This window comes from Schistocerca nitens, chromosome 8 (assembly GCF_023898315.1).
Source record: "Schistocerca nitens isolate TAMUIC-IGC-003100 chromosome 8, iqSchNite1.1, whole genome shotgun sequence".
NCBI classification, from domain to species: domain Eukaryota; kingdom Metazoa; phylum Arthropoda; class Insecta; order Orthoptera; family Acrididae; genus Schistocerca; species Schistocerca nitens.
Genome location: NC_064621.1, coordinates 638,516,406 through 638,534,784, shown reverse-complemented (window position 1 = coordinate 638,534,784; position 18,379 = coordinate 638,516,406). Strand labels below are relative to the sequence as shown.

Below are 18,379 nucleotides of genomic sequence, written 5' to 3'. Positions count from 1 at the left end.
AGTCTACATTTTATATCCTCTCTACTTCCACCATCGTCAGTTACTTTACTCCCTAAATAGCAAAATTCCTTTACTACTTTAAGTGTCTCATTTCCTAATCTAATTCCGTCAGCATCACCCGATTTAATTTGACTACATACCATTATCCTCGTTTTGCTTTTGTTGATGTTCATCTTATATCCTCCTTTCAAGACACTGTCCATTCCGTTCAACTGCTCTTCCAAGTCCTTTGCTGTCTCTGACAGAATTACAATGTCATCAGCGACCTTCAAAGTTTTTATTTCTTCTCCATGGATTTTAATACCTATTCCCAATTTTTCTTTTGTTTCCCCCACTGCTTGCTCAATATACAGATTGAATAACATCGGGGAGAGGCTACAACCCTGTCTCACTCCCTTCCCAACCAGCGCTTCCCTTTCATGCCCCTCGACTCTTATAACTGCCATCTGGTTCCTGTACAAATTGTAAATAGCCTTTCGCTCCCTGTATTTTACCCCTGCCACCTTCAGAATTTGAAAGAGAGTATTCCAGTTAACACTGTCAGAAGCTTTCTCTAAGTCTACAAATGCTAGAAACATAGGTTTGCCTTTTCTTAATCTTTCTTCTAAGATAAGTCGTAAGGTTAGTATTGCCTCACGTGTTCCAACATTTCTACGGAATCCAAACTGATCTTCCCCAAGGTCCGCTTCTACCAGTTTTTCCATTCGTCTGTAAAGAATTCGCGTTAGTATTTTGCAGCTGTGACTTATTAAACTGATAGTTCGATAATTTTCACATCTGTCAACACCTGCTTTCTTTGGGATTGGAATTATTATATTCTTCTTGAAGTCTGAGGGTATTTCGCCTGTCTCATACATCTTGAGTCATGACTGGCTCTCCCAAGGCCATCAGTAGTTCTAATGGAATGTTGTCTACTCCCGGGGCCTTGTTTCGACTCAGGTCTTTCAGTGCTGTGTGAAACTCTTCACGCAGTATCTTATCTCCCATTTCGTCTTCATCTACATCCTCTTCCATTTCCATAATATTGTCCTCAAGCACATCGCCCTTGTATAAACCCTCTATATACTCCTTCCACCTTTCTGCCTTCCCTTCTTTGCTTAGAACAGGGTATCCATCTGAGTTCTTGATATTCATACAAGTGGTTTTCTTCTCTCCAAAGGTCTCTTTAATTTTCCTGCAGGCAGTATCTATCTTACCCCTAGTGAGACAAGCCTCTACATCGTTACATTTGTCCTCTAGCCATCCCTGCTTAGCCATTTTGCACTTCCTGTCGATCTCATTTTTGAGACGTTTGTATTCCTTTTTGCCCGCTTCATTTACTGCATTTTTATATTTTCTCCTTTCATCAATTAAATTCAATATTTCTTCTGTTACCCAAGGATTTCTATTAGCCCTCGTCTTTTTACCTACTTGATCGTCTGCTGCCTCCACTACTTCATCCCTCAGAGCTACCCATTCTTCTTCTACTGTATTTCTTTCCCCCATTCCTGTCAATTGTTCCTTTATGCTCTCCCTGAAACTCTCTACAACCTCTGGTTCTTTCAGTTTATCCAGGTCCCATCTCCTTAAATTCCCACCTTTTTGCAGTTTCTTCAGTTTCAATCTGCAGTTCATAACCAATAGATTGTGGTCAGAATCCACATCTGCCCCTGGAAATGACGTACAATTTAAGACCTGGTTCCTAAATCTCTGTCTTACCATTATATAATCTATCTGATACCTTTTAGTATCTCCAGGATTCTTCCAGGTATACAACCTTCTTTTATGATTCTTGAACCAAGTGTTAGCTATGATTAAGTCATGCTCTGTGCAAAATTCTACAAGGCGGCTTCCTCTTTCATTTCTTCCCCCCAATCCATATTCACCTACTATGTTTCCTTCACTCCCTTTTCCTACTGAAGAATTCCAGTCGCCCATGACTATTAAATTTTCGTCTCCCTTCAATACCTGAATAATTTCTTTTATCTCGTCATACATTTCACCTATTTCTTCATCTGCAGAGCTAGTTGGCATATAAACTTGTACTACTGTAGTAGGCATGGGCTTTGTGTCTATCTTGGCCACAATAATGCGTTCACTATGCTGTCTGTAGTAGCTAACCCGCACTCCTATTTTTCTATTCATTATTAAACCTACTCCTGCATTACCCCTATTTGACTTTGTATTTATAACCATGTATTTGCCTGACCAAAAGTCTTGTTCCTCCTGCCACCGAACTTCACTAATTCCCACTATATCTAACTTTAACCTATCCATTTCCCTTTTTAAAGTTTATAACCTACCTGCCCGATTAAGGGATCTGACATTCCACGCTCCGATCCGTAGAACGCCAGTTTTCTTTCTCCTGATAACGACGTCCTCTTGAGTAGTCCCCGCCCGGAGATCCTAATGGGGGGACTATTTTACCTCCGGAATATTTTACCCAAGCGGACGCCATCATCATTAGCCATACAGTAAAGCTGAATGCCCTCGGGAAAAATTACGGCTGTAGTTTCCACTTGCTTTCAGCCGTTCGCAGTACCAGCACAGCAAGGCCGTTTTGGTTAATGTTACAAGGCCAGATCAGTTAATCATCCAGACTGTTGCCCCTGCAACTACTGAAAAGGCTGCTGGCCCTCTTCAGGAACCACACGTTTGTCTGGCCTCTCAACAGATACCCCTCCGTTGTGGTTTCACCTACGGTACGGCCATCTGTATTGCTGAGGCACGCAAGCCTCCCCACCAGCGGCAAGGTCCATGGTTCATGGGGGGAATATTTAGCTTAATTGTTACAGCTACAGTCCACGTGGTAGAACAGACTGTTCCAAAATCGAAAATTTTAGGTCAAATGTACAACTGGCTCTATGAATTAGCAGTAATAGCGGGTTTTCGTTTGTTTATTGTGGTATAAAGGTGCGAAGTAGTACGAACATCGGTGGAAACTTCAAACCGAAGTCTTTTCTGGCGGCAGTCCAGGAAAAAATCTACAGGTGTGACGGCCGTCAGTGGCAAGATGTATCGACGTCAAATCGAGACGCCAACATCAGGTGGTGTGATCTACTGCGATGGGATCTTTTTCCTCCTCGGCGACCAGTTGTACTGAAGGCTTATTGTGTTGTCTTTGACGTCAGAGCACATGACAATGGCGTCTCGATTTGATGACTAAATATCGTGCCCCTCTGATACATTAATACGGCGCAATATGCAAGAATTATTCCTCCAGTAATAAACGCATTTGTATGGAGACAGATCCCAAACGCAATATTAATTCGAAGAGGAAGGAAGAAACGAATGAATTTTAGGATTTAACGTCGCGTCGATGACGAGGTCATCAGAAACCGAGCATGAGCTCTGATTGCAGAAGGATGAAAGAAGAAAATCTGTCGCGCCCTTTCAAGGGAGCCATCCGAGCTGTCGCCTTAAACAGTTTGGGGGAATCGCAGAAAAACTAGAACTTGTGGCCGGACGGTGATTTTAACCGCCGATCTCCCAAATGCGAGCCCAGTGTCTCAGCACTGCACGACGGTTCAGTTCAAAGAGGAGTGAGGAGTTACTTCAGGTAGAGTAGTAGGAAAAGTGTATTTTATGTCGTGAAAACATCGAGAATAATAATAATAATAATAATAAAAATAATAATCTGTTATCGAACACGCCCCCCCCCCCCCCCCCATGAACCATAGACCTTGCCATTGGTGGGGAGGCTTGCGTGCCTCAGCGATACAGATGGCCGTACCGTAGGTGCAACCACAACGGAGGGGTATCTGTTGAGAGGTCAGACAAACGTGTGGTTCCTGAAGAGGGGCAGCAGCCTTTTCAGTAGTTGCAGGGGCAACAGTCTGGATGAGTGATCTGGCCTTGTAACACAAACCAAAACGGCCTTGCTGTGCTGGTACTGCAAACGGCTGAAAGCAAGCGGAAACTACAGCCGTAATTTTTCCCGAGGGCATTCAGCTTTACTGTATGGATGTAGGCTGCAATACGAACTGGGAGATGAAGCAGCTTGCAAAGGATACAGTAGTATGGAGAGCTGCATGAAACCAGTCTCAGGACTGAAGACCCCAACAACAACAAACGAACACGGGGCGCAAAATCCAGAAGCCGCGACGCTAACTACTGTGCCACCATTTCGTCTGAGGATATTACGTGGTGGAAGGCACATGAAGTACCTCTGAAATACAGGGGAAAACTGAATAAATCACGGAATAATGTAGATAGAGAGGTACAAATTGACACATGCTTGGGATGACATGGGGTTTTATTAGAACCAAATAAATACAAAGTTCAAAAAATGTCCGACAGATGGCGCTTCATCTGATCAGAATAGCAATAATTAGCATACGAAAGTAAGACAAAGCAAAGATGATGTTCTTTACAGGAAATGCTCAATATGTCCACCATCGTTCCTCAACAATAGCTGTAGTCGAAGAATAATGTTGTGAACAGCACTGTAAAGCATGTCCGGAGTTATGGTGAGGCATTGGCGTCGGATGTTGTCTTTCAGCATCCCTAGAGATGTCGGTCGATCACGATACACTTGCGACTTCAGGTAACCCCAAAGCCAATAGTCGCACGGGCTGAGGTCGTGACGAAAGTGGCGGCTGAGCACACGATCATCATCAAACGCCGCGCGCAAGAGATCTTCCACGCATCTAGCAATACTTTGCTTTTTTTTGGTTGTAATAAAACCCCATGTCATTCCAAGCATGTGTGTCAATTTTTACCTCTCCATCTACATTATTCCGTGGTTTATTAAGTTTTCAAATTTATACTGACTTTTTGATCACCCGGTACATCTGAAACTTCGACCATCGTTTTATCACAAACGGTCTAGTATCTACGTCTAAGTCGAGACAGGTGTTCGCTTATTTTGACCCCTCTTCCACTGAGTGAAGTCCCTGCGACCATAGCACGAGCTCTTCCGGGAATTGGAACCCGCTTCGCGCTTACGTAGCGCACTCATTTCTCGACACAGCGCCTCACGGGGCATGTCTACGTGTCATGCGCCCGAGTGAATTAAAGTGTCGGTGGCGATGCCATAATCGAATCTGTCTGAGCTACGATGGACTATGGAACTACCTGGCATGTTGAACGTTATTAGATTTTAAAATAGAAGAGCTGAAGAAATTTTAAAATAGAAGAGCTGAAGAAATCTGTGATGGGGTCGGGTCCTGGAAGCAGGTGGCGGCGGTCCGCCTGTGAATACCTCGAATGCGGAAGACGCTCTCCGACACTAATGCGGCGGGAATTTCTGGAAGTCGGCGAGGCGTGGGACGCGAATGGCGGAGGCAAAGTGACAGCACCAGGCGGCTGAATGCGGGGCCGTTTGTCGGCGAGACGCGGCGACAAAAAAGTCGCACCATTAAAAATCTTCCTCCTCTTCCGCGGGAAGAGAGAATTACGTAAATAGGCTGCACCGCGGTATGCTCAGTCCCGTTCTGCCCGAGACGCAAAGTGAATGAACAATACGCCGATGGCAAAAGCTGTAATCAACAGTTAATGGTCTCAGGGGGGAGGGCGGCCGTAATGAACGGGCACACCGCTAACTGCGAACCAAAAAACAATGGCAATAGTGCGACAAAGGGCCGGCACAAAGGCAGACAACCGAGAGCGCCGCTGGTGTGACGAAAACCCGCCGCAAGATGGGCCGGGTCCCTCGCGACGCCGCGGAGTCACCGAGGCACTTGCGCGACTCAAAGTAAGCCTCGAAATGAGGATAACAACCAACGACAGCACCAGCGCAGTCCCCTGTCATTAAACACACAATGCCCGCCGACGGGCTACGCGAAGGAGAAAGAAAGAGCGATCAGTGTGGTCGATCCGACGCCACGTACAGGACTGAGGGTTTGTGTGCAATAATTCGTCACGCCTGTGGCCCGAAATACGTGTACCGCGAGTGCGGACATCGTAATTAATGTGCTTTCCATGTAGTCCGTTGAGACAATGGAGTTGAGAGAAACAGGAACAAAAGAAAGGTACATTTGTCCAGCAACCACGATTAAAACCATTTAGCAGGTACAGTGGAGGAAGAAATTATAAAATCAGTAATTTTATCCTTCCCAGTGTCCAACAACACTAACGTGGTACTTTAGCATAAATTTGCAAATAATTTCTTTCGTTTTGTGTGAAATTTCTGCAAAAAAGTTGCCAACATCTACGAACAGTTTTTTTTACCAAATATGCATTATGTAAATATATTACTTGCTTTAGCTGGAGAAAAAATTAACACAGAGAACGTAATTAACTCATTTCGTTGAACCATAAACGAACGTTTAGCAGCTTCGCAATAATTTCATCGAGACTGTCGTGAAGTTCCCCTGATATCAATCACTTCATAAGTGAATGTGTTGAGATACGCAACATACACTCTAGTCTTCGATTGGCGACATAGTGGAGCGAGCGTCACGAATACGATACACGTGTCGGGGTGGCAATCATTAGGACAAATGCGTTTTTCGTTGCGGCAAGGTCTTTTCACGAAATTTCAATCTTCAACTTTTTCGCCGAATGCGAAAATATTTTCTTGACACCCACCGACACGGGGAGAAATGACCATCGTAATGAAATACGAGAAACCAGAGCTTGCACGAAAAGATTCAAGTGTTCGCTTTTCCCGCGCGCTGTTAAGAGGGTGGAACAGTAGGCGAGTGTGAAAAGTGTTTCGATGAACCCTCTGCCAGTAAGCTGGCCGCGGTGGTCTAGCGGTTCCAGGCGCTCAGTCCGGAACCGCGCGACTGCTACGGTCGCAGGTTCGAATCCTGCCTCGGGCATGGATGTGTGTGATGTCCTTAGGTTAGTTAGGTTTAAGTAGTTCTAAGTTCTAGGGGACTGATGACTACAGATGTTAAGTCCCATAGTGCTCAGAGCCATTTTGAGCCTCTGCCAGTAACTTAAGCGTAAACTGCACAGTATTCACGTGTGTGTACTTCTAGGAACGGTAGAAATTTAATATCAACTGTTCGTTCTTAAAAATCAAACATATCAATCTTCCACATCCGCAACGGACTAGCATCATACCGGCTTTTTCCAGTTTCACTTTGCATTTAGAACCCCTATGCAGAGAAGGTGACTCCGTATTTTGTTTGCAAAGATGGTGTCCACACGAGACTACTATTGCTACTGCGTTTTGAAAACGTAATAGTGTGGCGAGTCGTGACCGCGCTGGAATCTGAAAGTGATACAACTCGTCACGTAACATATGCCTCTCGTCAACAAAGCTAATCCGTTTATCATAGCCGGAACAAACTCGATTTGCTCCTTCGAGACGAAAAAAGTTTGTTTAGCCCTTGCCTTACATCCTCCTCCACTTGACCTTTTTTATAGAACTCGTTGACCAGTGACTGACAGTGTAAGAGCTCAAATTGATTGGATTACTATCATATTTGTGGTGTCTGTTCCTACGGAATGTCAGAAAGAATAGGCACACATTCACCATTGTGTGACCGCATACACACGTGATAAAGAAATATCGATGTCTGTCACATGACGGCGTTGAAATAATTCAGCGGCAAGTAAAAATTCGTGCCGGAACGGTCGCCTTAACAACTTCGGCTAGCCGAACACGCTCTCCACCCTATCCAAATTCTCAACTTGTCTCTCACGACTTCCGTAACGACCTCCCCCCTTTTCGTCTTTGCTCGTTCCACTTAGCACTATTCCCGCAAGAGGTTGGACCTAGAGTGCAGTCCGACTGGTTAAGTCAAGAAATGCCGTCAAGGCGTGGAAGTTACCATTGTATGTATGGTGTACTTTTTTCACTTGTCGCCAATGAATTATTTCAAGGCCCTTTCATCGTGCATCGATTTTTGGCTTATATGACAAGAGAAGAGGGATTGTGGTTTCAGCAGCTTTCGGCGATGATGTGTGTTACCGTGAGTGCCCCGGGATGACTCAGCCCGAGGGTGCTACGACGACAGAAATGCCCTCCGTCATTGATCCGTGTACAATGGCTCTCGGCTCCTGGTTGTGAGGCAACCATTCGTACACAGCCGAACTGCCACGCCGTAAGAAACGGCAGTGGACGGGCGTGTATCCGCTGTATCACGTCGCTCGTCACATACATGGCGAGTACACGATAGATCGTGTGGGCACGTATCCTCCGCTGGTGTAGCGAGCGGATGTAACTGTTCACTGGAATTTCAGAATTATCGGCTTTCGCAACAGCAGTGCCAGTATTTGTGAAACTGCATCATCCACGGGGCGCTTTCGACAAATGTACCGTGAATGAGTACAACACCCCATCACGGAGAATTACAGGCAGGAAAATGACGGGCAGAAAAGTGACAACGGATGACCAGGCGTACGTCCTCAATAGAAGTTAATCTAATACTGTGAAACTATGCGGGTTGGAAGAAACTGATAGTACCTATTCCTATTGCAATGTCGGATTACCTATAGCAGCTCCTGCTGCCCTCCTGTATTAGTATTGGAAATGAAATAAATGGAGCGGATGCTCCAATTCGACCACTTCGACGTCCCGTCCATACTGTGACGAACTTGGGCTCAGGTGGATGAAGTCGTAGTCTAATTAAGAGCAGCATAGTCTCCGATCGCTAACTACATAGTGCTCCAGTTGTTGCGAACTTGTACGCCAGCACTGGCTAACTTGTAGCACCGGAACCTAAACGATATTGGAAATTTTATACTATCCTCCACCGATTTAACACGGTGTATATGCCGCTATAATTCGAGTTACGAACGATGGCTGTCGAGTTTAGGTTTATTCTGACCATCTATGTCACGTATTCTCTGACAGCCAATGACCGTTCCGCTGTGAATGTTGTAGCCAATGAGAGCATTAAATGTGATCGTAGCGATTTATTTACTGAACTTTTATTCCCTTTGTGGCGAGTTGTCAACGCCGATGGTGGAGGCAACCGACAAATTCTACAAGAGCAAGACGGAGGCGTAATTTGAGGGACACACGCTTTCAAGCGAAAGATCTTACTTAAAATGAGCAACAATCCATTCTTTCCCTGACCCCGTTAGCAAACAATTTCACAACTTTAAACCCGCCGAGCCATTTCCCAATGTCATAATTCCAGTTTTTGCTTCCGAATTGGCTTGTCGAATGATTTCCTATTACGCGCGCGCGTTCATCGACTGTGATACGCTAGTGGCGCATTCTGCACAGTTAGGAAGTCCATTTTTCCGATCTAGTCCATAAAATAGCTACTGAAACCAATAAGAGGAACAAACGAAAACATTGAATAATACTAAACCTACTCAACCAAACAAGAGATACTCCAGACTACTTCTGAAGTAGATTACAAGTGCTTGCAACAATACGAGACAGATGGCGCACAAGTGAGCCACTTGTTTGGTATCGGAGCCGGTAATTAAATTGGAGCTATTTTCACAGGATTATCTGCTAGTTCCCGGAGTACTGCCTTTTAACTCTGGTGTACTCTCTCGGTAAGAAGAGGCCTGGTAAGAGTGCGTGTAACCATTACGTATCTGGAGGTGCTTTTATTTTAGTAAAAGTGAAGTTTAATTCAAGCCTACAAATTAAATTTGGTTCCGTGGAAACGTAATGTACCATAGTTTTGTGCAAATTGTTACCTACTGACTTCGAGCTGAATACACGTTTTATGGTTGTGGAGATCACCGAATGAAGTTTCTATGATGCAGGTGCGGTAGTATATTGGCTGTTGGTGGAGCATTTACCAGTCCAGTAGTCGGATCACTGAATTTTGACTGCAGGACATTGTTTTTGTGGTGTCACCGCCAGACACCACACTTGCTAGGTGGTAGCCTTTAAATCGGCCGCGGTCCGTTAGTATACGTCGGACCCGCGTTTCGCCACTGTCAGTGATTGCAGACCGAGCGCCGCCACACGGCAGGTCTAGAGAGTCTTCCTAGCACTCGCCCCAGTTGTACAGCCGACTTTGCTAGCGATGGTTCACTGACAAATTACGCTCTCATTTGCCGAGACGATAGTTAGCATAGCCTTCAGCTACGTCATTTGCTACGACCTAGCAAGGCGCCATTATCATTTGCTATTTATCTTGTGATGCATGTACCGTCAGACCGATGTTCACCAATTATGGATTAAAGTTAAGTATTCCAGAAGCTACGTACATTTTTTACTAGACTCAACTCCTTTAACTGTTCCAGACCTCAAGCCAACCTGCGTGAGCTTAAACGCATGCCTTTCGGCTTCCTCTCATAGTGGCTTGGCTGTTTTGCCAAGTCACAACAAATTTTGCAATAGTGACGAGTCTCTCCCCATTTTTCGGGTGAAAGTGAGACTGGTTTTTATTTGTGCAGTGGTGCTGCAAATTGATCGAGGTCCTCTGATATATGTTTCATAGTCTTCGGAGCGATCCGGCCCTTTGTCTAGAGGGCCGAGGACACACATATTTTGGCGGCGAGTAGAAGTTCACGTGATGCCACGAAAGCTGACAGAAACGTGAGGAAGCTGAGCGAATTAAACAGGAGAGATGTCTGCTAGTAGCTACGCATTGGCCATTTCGCAGCACCGCCGATTACTGTAATGGAGTAGGCTAGTGACGTGGGCAAGGCGCCCTGTACCGCGTCATTCTACTGCTCTGTCTGTAGGCGGAAGCTAGTGCTGCTCGAATCTAGCACGGAACTGACGTCAAAATGACTTGCTACTCGATGCTACTGCCGAACAACTTTGGAGACGCCATACTCGATTTCGTCGTATTTCATTGTTTTCATTTTATAACTTGTGTGTTGTGGCAGTACGCCGTTTCAAGACAACAGTGCATTGAAGATTTATCATAAATACTTCTCTCTTCTTACGATTTGTTATAATTAAATGTGGGTAAAAGTGTACAGGAGATCCCAAGATGGATGAAAGATCTTGAGTTGTATGTGCTCGGTGTGGTGGTGTGGTTAGAATGAATTGTGGCGTTGAAGAAAGTAATTTTTTTTTCTTCGTCTTCGCATTTGTAACAGGTTCTGAAAGTCTTATTAATGTGCTAGAAGTACGGTCTGCAACAGTCGATGTTATTTACATATAAGAAAGTGCTGCCTCTAACAAATGAGTTTCTTCCATTCTAATGGTTCTAATGGCTCTGAGCACTATGGCATATAACATCTGAGGTCATCAGTCCCCTAGAACTTTGAATTACTTAAACCTAACTAACCTAAGGACGACACACACATCCATGCCCGAGGCAGGATTCGAACCTGCAACCGTAGCGGTCGCGCGGTTCCAGACTGAAGGGCCTAGAACCGCTCGGACACTCCGTCCGGCTTCCATTGTATAACTTTAGCGTGATTTAGAAACGAAAGATGAAGTTACTGCGAGTGAAACGACCAGAAATGACGTTTTTATTCTAGCTTGCCGCAATTATCTGGTCATTTTTGCTAATACGTAGCGATTTCAGAGGGTGTGATTAGGCAGGAACCTAAGAGAACAACTTAAATTGCTACGAGTGAAACGTGCAGCAAATACACTTTTATTCTTGCTTGTTATTTTGAGTATGGTGAGGGTTGTTAGCTACTTTAGAGTTCATTAAAGATAGCAAAAAACAAACACGAGAAGTATTACGGCAAGAAGTGAGAGCAATGGTTTTCCGAATATTTTAATTTTTTTTAAGAGATATTCAGAAGCAGAAAAAGTGGGCAGGTGTAGCGCTTATACACCAGCGTCGGTGGTTAGTAGAGTAGGCAACCGGCTGGTGTGTGGGCGTGGGAGGGAGACAGCAACCGCCACAGGCGCACGTCGCCGGGAAGCGTACACAGAGGCAAGTGGTCGGGTTCTTCTGGCGACCCCGACAGAGCGGGTGGGGCCTCTGCCGGCGCGTGCTCGGCGCCGCCTAATGCGACACGGCAGCTCCGGCACAAAAGCCAGGACAGGTAAACAGCGGCCGGACACACGCTTTTTGTGCTGTTCTCCACCGTCTGCGACAAAGTGCTTCTCAGCCGGGTCCGGCGGGTAAACAGGCGACTGACGCCAGCACACGAAGCACGGCACGGCCTCTGCGGATAGCGGGCCGCGCTACCGCAGCTGTCTTTAACCTGTCCGACTTTAATCTCTTCTGGAGAAAGCAAAACTTTTTACTTATGTGGTAATGCTCTTACTAGTTTTTTAATGATTTTTATAAAAAAAACATGTACCAGTTTCCGAAACATACATCGTACACTTGGCTTCATTTTATGGACTAATTACGAAATATTATGTATTATAATATACAGTAAAATGATAATTCAATAATGACGGTGCAAAATAACAATATTCAATTATACAGCAGAATACAGCGAGCCAATCACATCCGTGTATTCTGGTGGTTACGGGATGCTGCGCACTGCCGCTCTGACTTGCTGATATTTTCGCAGTGATGCCCAAAAGTTGGCAGCACTTCTTGCGGATATTGAAAAGGTGTCTACCTCAGGTTTCCATAGGGGAAAAAGTACTTCTCTTGCAGCTAAGACGCAGCAGTAAAAGTCAGTGTACACAATTGTACCCAGAGGGTGTGACTGCTACACGTAGCCAGTAAAGGCAAACGAGTGAGAATGCAGGACTACGCAAATAAAGTCATCAACCAACTTGACTAAATAAAAAACTGACTTAGCAAAGATCTTTACCCAGGACTTTCAAAAGTTTTCATACAAAGTAAAAATAGGGTACGTGAATATCCCTCCCACCCCTCGCGTTACATCAACATTTAAATCGACTAGTAGCAACATTTGCGTTCACGATACGTATTTGTTAAGAAATAGACTGACACGTATCATGACCACTTTAAATAAATAAAAAGATGCTATTCGTATATTAGTAGACGTCTACACAGTAATAAAAGCGTTAATGATTTCACAATGAATGTTAAAGTATTGCACGCTTAAAAGCAAAGGGATTTCCCCCTCCCCCCTCTCTCTCTCTCTCTCTCTCTCTCTTTTCCCGAAGTACTTCACAGCTACAGGACATCCCTACTTCGTGCCATTGCCCGTCTCCCACGACGTGGACTAAGGGGTTGCGTCTTTCTAACGGACGTAATCAGGAATTGCAAAATATCGAAGTAAGCAAAGATAACGATTTGAAAGTCATATTATTACACATTTTGACTTACGGATCACAATGTTGACCAAGGACAAAGACAGAATTGCGCAGATTACCAGCGATCAGAGACGCGTTTCCTACGAGGTATCCTGGGTAGAACGAGAAAGGACAGGGTAAAGAATCGAGCAATACGAAATACCCTTTAGATCAATTCCCTAAAAGAAACTACGGAGAGAAAAGGCTTGAAATAGTTTGATCACTTAAAAAGAACGAGATAAGAAGCTCTTCTAGGACCAACTGGAAGACCACGAACAAGATGGAGGAACCAGGTGAATCATGATGCGAACCGAAGAAAACTACAGTGGGAGGAAATGCTGAACGGTAAACTTGTGGGAGAAAAGATAACATCGGAGGAGGCTCTACACAACCTATACAAGCAGAAACCATTCCAGAAAGGAAAAGCCTCTGTCCAAAGAATGCTTTGGCCAATGACATCGTAATGGCTATTACGTATTAATAGCTGTCATAGCCTCTTTAAATGAAATGCGTATGTGGTTTCAAAAATAAAAGATATCTTGAAGGTTCGTATCCGACAGTAAATTTTTCTGTAATCTCAGGTTTATGACAGATGCAACTGTGTTAATAGTTCGGTTGCCACGCTTATGAGGGGGAAGAAATAAAATACGAGTGTTAAAAACAAGTATCAGACCTGCTGCTAGTCTCATGTAATAATCTGAACTGGTGAAGCGTAACACATTCGATGTCATAAATAGTTACTGGATGCTGGAATTCCTTCCTCAGCGAGAGTATACGTAGTTTCTACTATATATCAAGCAGAAAACGAAGACGCTGTTTCCACGACGCACTACCTCGACAGGAAAGACCGAGAGCGAACGCTTTTTTAAGGCACGACTCGACGCGACTTACAAGTATGTTATGCCACCGTTCTCTGGGCACGTACAGCGTTCTCACGTCGTGGCAACTTTCAACTTCCCGGATCAACTCTGCGCAGCTGTTGTTAATCGTTAACCTGTAAAATGCACTACAAGTGCAACCGCACCTCCTCCCACCCCACCCCCGCGAACGCACAGTTCATAAATACTCACATACGTCTTAGTGTCTGGAAGATTCCTTACGGGAAAGAAGAATAAACGTTTTAATATTATGAAAACAAGTCCGTGGGTGTGTGATCGAGTCATGAACGAGAGTAACACTGAATATTTGGCCACAGGTCAAGCAGAATACTGGTACATACTATACACTGCTCTAATACAAAATACACGCCTTGCACCTACGTTCTACATCTACATGGTTACTCTGCAAATCACACTTAAGTGCCTGGCAGAGGGTTCACCGAACCATTTTCATACTACTACTCTACCATTCCACTCTCGAATGGGGCGTGGGAAAAAGGAACACCTAAATCTTTCCGTTCGAGCTCTGATTTTTCTAATTTTATTATGATGTTCATTTCTCCCTACGTAGGTGGGCGTCAACAAAATATTTTCGCATTCGGAAGAGAAAGTTGGCGATTGAAATTTCGAAAATAGATCTCGCCGCAAAGAAAACCGCCTTTGTTTCAGTGACTGCCACCCCAACTCGCGCATCATATGAGTGACATTCTCGCCCCTATTGCGCGACAACACGACACGGGCTGCCTTCTTTGCACTTTTTCGATGTCCTCCGGCCAACCCTAGCTGGTAGAGATCCCACACCGCGCAGCAGTATTCCAGCAGAGGACGGACAAGTGTAATATAGGTTGTCTCTTTAGTGGCTTTGTCGCATCTTCTAAGTGTTCTGACAACAAAGCACTGTATTTGTTTCGCCTTCAAATGGTTCAAATGGCTCTGACCACTATGCGACTTAACTTCTGAGGTCATCAGTCGCCTAGAACTTAGAACTAATTAAACCTAACTAACCTAAGGACATCACACACATCCATGCCCGAGGCAGGATTCGAACCTGCGACCGTAACGGTCACGCGGTTCCAGACTGAAGCGCCTAGAACCGCACGGCCACATCGGCCGGCTGTTTCGCCTTCCCCACAATATTATCTATGTGCCGGCTGTTTCGCCTTCCCCACAATATTATCTATGTGGTCTTTCCAATTTAAGTTGCTCGTAATTGTAATTCCTAGGTATTTAGTCGAATTGACAGCCGTTAGATTTGTGCGATTTATCGTATTCCCAAAATTTATCGGATTTCTTTAGTGGATGACCTCGCACTTTTCTTTGTTTACTGCCAATTGCCACTTTCGCACCATACATAAATTCTCTCTAGATCACTTTGTAATTGGAATTGGTCGTCTGATGATTTTACTAGACGGTAAATTACAGCACCATCTGCAAACAGTCTAAGGGGGTTGCTCAGATTATCACCTAGATCATTTATATAAATCAGGAACAGCAGAGGGCCTAAGACACTATCTTGCGGAACGCCAGATATCACTTCTGTTCTACTCGATGATTTACCGTCTATCACTACGAACTGTGACCGAACCGCGCGACCGCTAGGGTCGCAGGTTCGAATCCTGCCTCGGGCATGGATGTGTGTGATGTCCTTAGGTTAGTTAGGTTTAAGTAGTTCTAAGTTCTAGGGGACTGATGACCTCAGATGTTAAGTCGCATAGTGCTCAGAGCCATTTGAACAATTTTTTTGAACTGTGACCTCTCTCAGAGGAAATCACTAATCGAGTCACACAACTGAGACGATACTCCATGTGCACGCAATTTGATTAATAGTCGCTTGTGAGCAACGGTATCAAAAGCCTTCTGGATATCTAGGAATATGGAATCGATCTGAGATCCCTTGTCGACAGCAATCCTTACTTCTTGGAACGGTAATACAGATGATTAGTATCAGAGAAAAGAAAAGTAGCGTATAAATAAAAATGTCAGACATACAAAGCTTGTTGACAGTCAAATGAAGGTTGATGAGTTACACAAATATCCCGGTAGTGAAAAAAGGAAAGGTAATGGGAACAAGAATGCAAAACTTTAAAAAATGTTATCAGTGGTTTCAACGCCCTCGGCAGCGAATCATTAAAGAATAATATCCAGGAGAAAGAATTAACAGGACTTAGTGAAAGACTCATCATCTTTATTCGACGACAGTGATTTAAGCAAGTACGAGAATAATAATGTTAATGGCCGTCCAGATGCGGGGCTTGTGTTCGCATCTCTGGTGTATGGGAAGCAGTGAAGCGGCTATTCTTTCCTTGGGTTCTACTTGTGTTTTCCTTTATAGGTGGAATGAAATGTTTTTTCTTTCATTTAGGTGTTATTGTCTGAATTGATTGTGCCGCAGCTGAGGACAGGTTATGACAAAATCTGTATTTGGTAATTACGGAGATATTTTAGGAAACAAAACTCTCACCTCCGATACGGCACCGTAATTCTAAGTGCGTTACTGAGGAAAGAAGAATACTAATGTGCACAGTGAAGCAGTCTGAACTCCCGAACTTGCTCACACGGACTTTTATTTGGTAGTAATGTCTCGTTTAACTTCCTTAAACACAAATCAAGTTTCCGTGTAAATAACAGACACAGCACGTCTCAAACATTCCTTGTAAAAAAAATAGTTACAGCTTTTTGCTTTTTTCCCATTATAATTTCAAAGCCAATGTGCTTTAATAGCGTTAATAAACGCAGAACGATAAAAAAGTGCAAAGCATTTTTCCACGTGACGTGAGTTAGTATCACTTTTTTTAAAAGTGCTGCATAATATAATGTCGGTAATTAGCAATAAATCTGCAGCGAAATGTAAATCAGTTACAAGCGATAAAGGCCATTTTGTGTAACATTATACAAACAAAACTGATTTTCTAATTTGCAACAAAAAGAATAATTAGTTTAAAGTGAAAATGTATTGTAAATCATAATCCCGGCAGAGCTGTATACAATCTACGATTTAAACCTATTAATTTGAGAGTAATTTTAATTGTGTCACGCAGAGGCACTGCGAGTGCAGCTAATGTATAGCGAAACAAAATCAATCAGTGTGTCGGGGTGGGAGCAAATTTAACTGCAGTTGCTCTGGACGCGGGATATTTCACTCGGCGCGGCGTGCGTAGTACTCACCTCTTGTGACAGGAAGGGCAGGATTTGCGCGATGATGGCGTTCAGTCTCTTGGAAATCTCCGTCTGGAACAAAAAGCAAAAGAAGTCGTGGTGGAGAAGCGCTTCCAGTCCAAATGTAGGCGCGCAACGCAAGGTTGAACCCAACCCCACACTTCAAAATTGGATGCAGGCACTACCAAGAAACGAGGCGCAGCGCTGTCTCTCAGCATTAACGTTTTCTTTTACCGTATAATAGTACCAGGATGGATCTTTCTTTTTCAAAGAAAGTATTCTCCCCTACCAAGCATTTATTAGCCGTACTATAACACGCACCGAACACTAGGCATTGTTTACACGAATTTTTTCTCAAATAAAAAATGAAAAGTACTACATTGTGGACGTTCTATTGCAGGGGTAATCAACCTTTTTTACCTATCGTTCACTTTTGTATCTCCGTTCGAAGTAGTAAAATTTTCTAACCGTCCTCCGGTTCCACAGTAAAGACGACCTATAAAGTAGGCACGTACCTTTACTTAACAAAATATATAAAGGAGAGTTACAGCAAGTTAAAGCATACAACAACACCGTACGTACTTACCAAACACTTTGTGTCAAAATTTTATGAAAACCTGATGAAAATGTTTGTATAATCCTTACCGCCTGCCGTCCAACATGACAGCTGGAACAAGCGCTACTGGTCGGTAACGACCAGGTTGGCCATCAATGTTCTACGGTATAAAGAGTAATGATAGCCTTGTAAGCTGAAAACGAAGTAAATCATACCACAGAACATAAACAGTTTACAGCGAAGTCATATCAGCCCATCTTTGTATTGTAGTGGGACGATTATTTTTAATGCAGACTAAATATGTATTAAACCAATCTTCATAACGTTACAACGCAGTCATCGGTATATCGTGATTGCTACTGACAGAGTAGACGTACGTATTTAAATCTGTGATCAAAAAGTTTAGGAGGCATGAGTTCGTAGTACATCTTGTAATTTATAATATGAAATAATTACCCCGAAACGCAAAGTCACCGCGCACATAAATTACGAAAAGACCTTCGACGCCGTTCACCATTTTGAAAATCTTGTTACTCAAAGTTTTCACACTGAAGTGAAGTTCCTTACTCCTAAAAAACACTCATTCTGAAAACAATCCCGAAGATGTCACAGATGTTTGTTTGTAATATCCTTTCCTCCAGGAGTGCTAGTCCAGCAACTTCTGTGAAGTTGATGATGAGGTACTGACAGAAGTAAAGGTCTGAAGACTGGCTCGAGTCTTTCTTACGTAGAGCAATTGCGTGCGGAAAGGCGAAGGTTCCGGGTTTAACTACCGGCATGGCACTGTTTCCATCTCCCAGCAGGTTT

The 18,379-nt window shown here is 43.9% G+C and overlaps 1 protein-coding gene across 5 annotated transcripts in view; it reads right to left on the bottom strand.

Moving 5' to 3' along the window:
- The window catches only part of LOC126198482 (transducin-like enhancer protein 4), a 510,722-nt gene that overhangs the window by 252,873 nt on the left and 239,470 nt on the right, over nucleotides 1-18,379 (bottom strand). For all 5 annotated transcript variants that reach the window (XM_049934844.1, XM_049934845.1, XM_049934846.1 and 2 more), the window contains one exon: nucleotides 17,026-17,088. In XM_049934844.1, coding sequence (XP_049790801.1) covers nucleotides 17,026-17,088 — 63 coding nt within the window. The remainder of the gene's footprint in view (nucleotides 1-17,025; nucleotides 17,089-18,379) is intronic.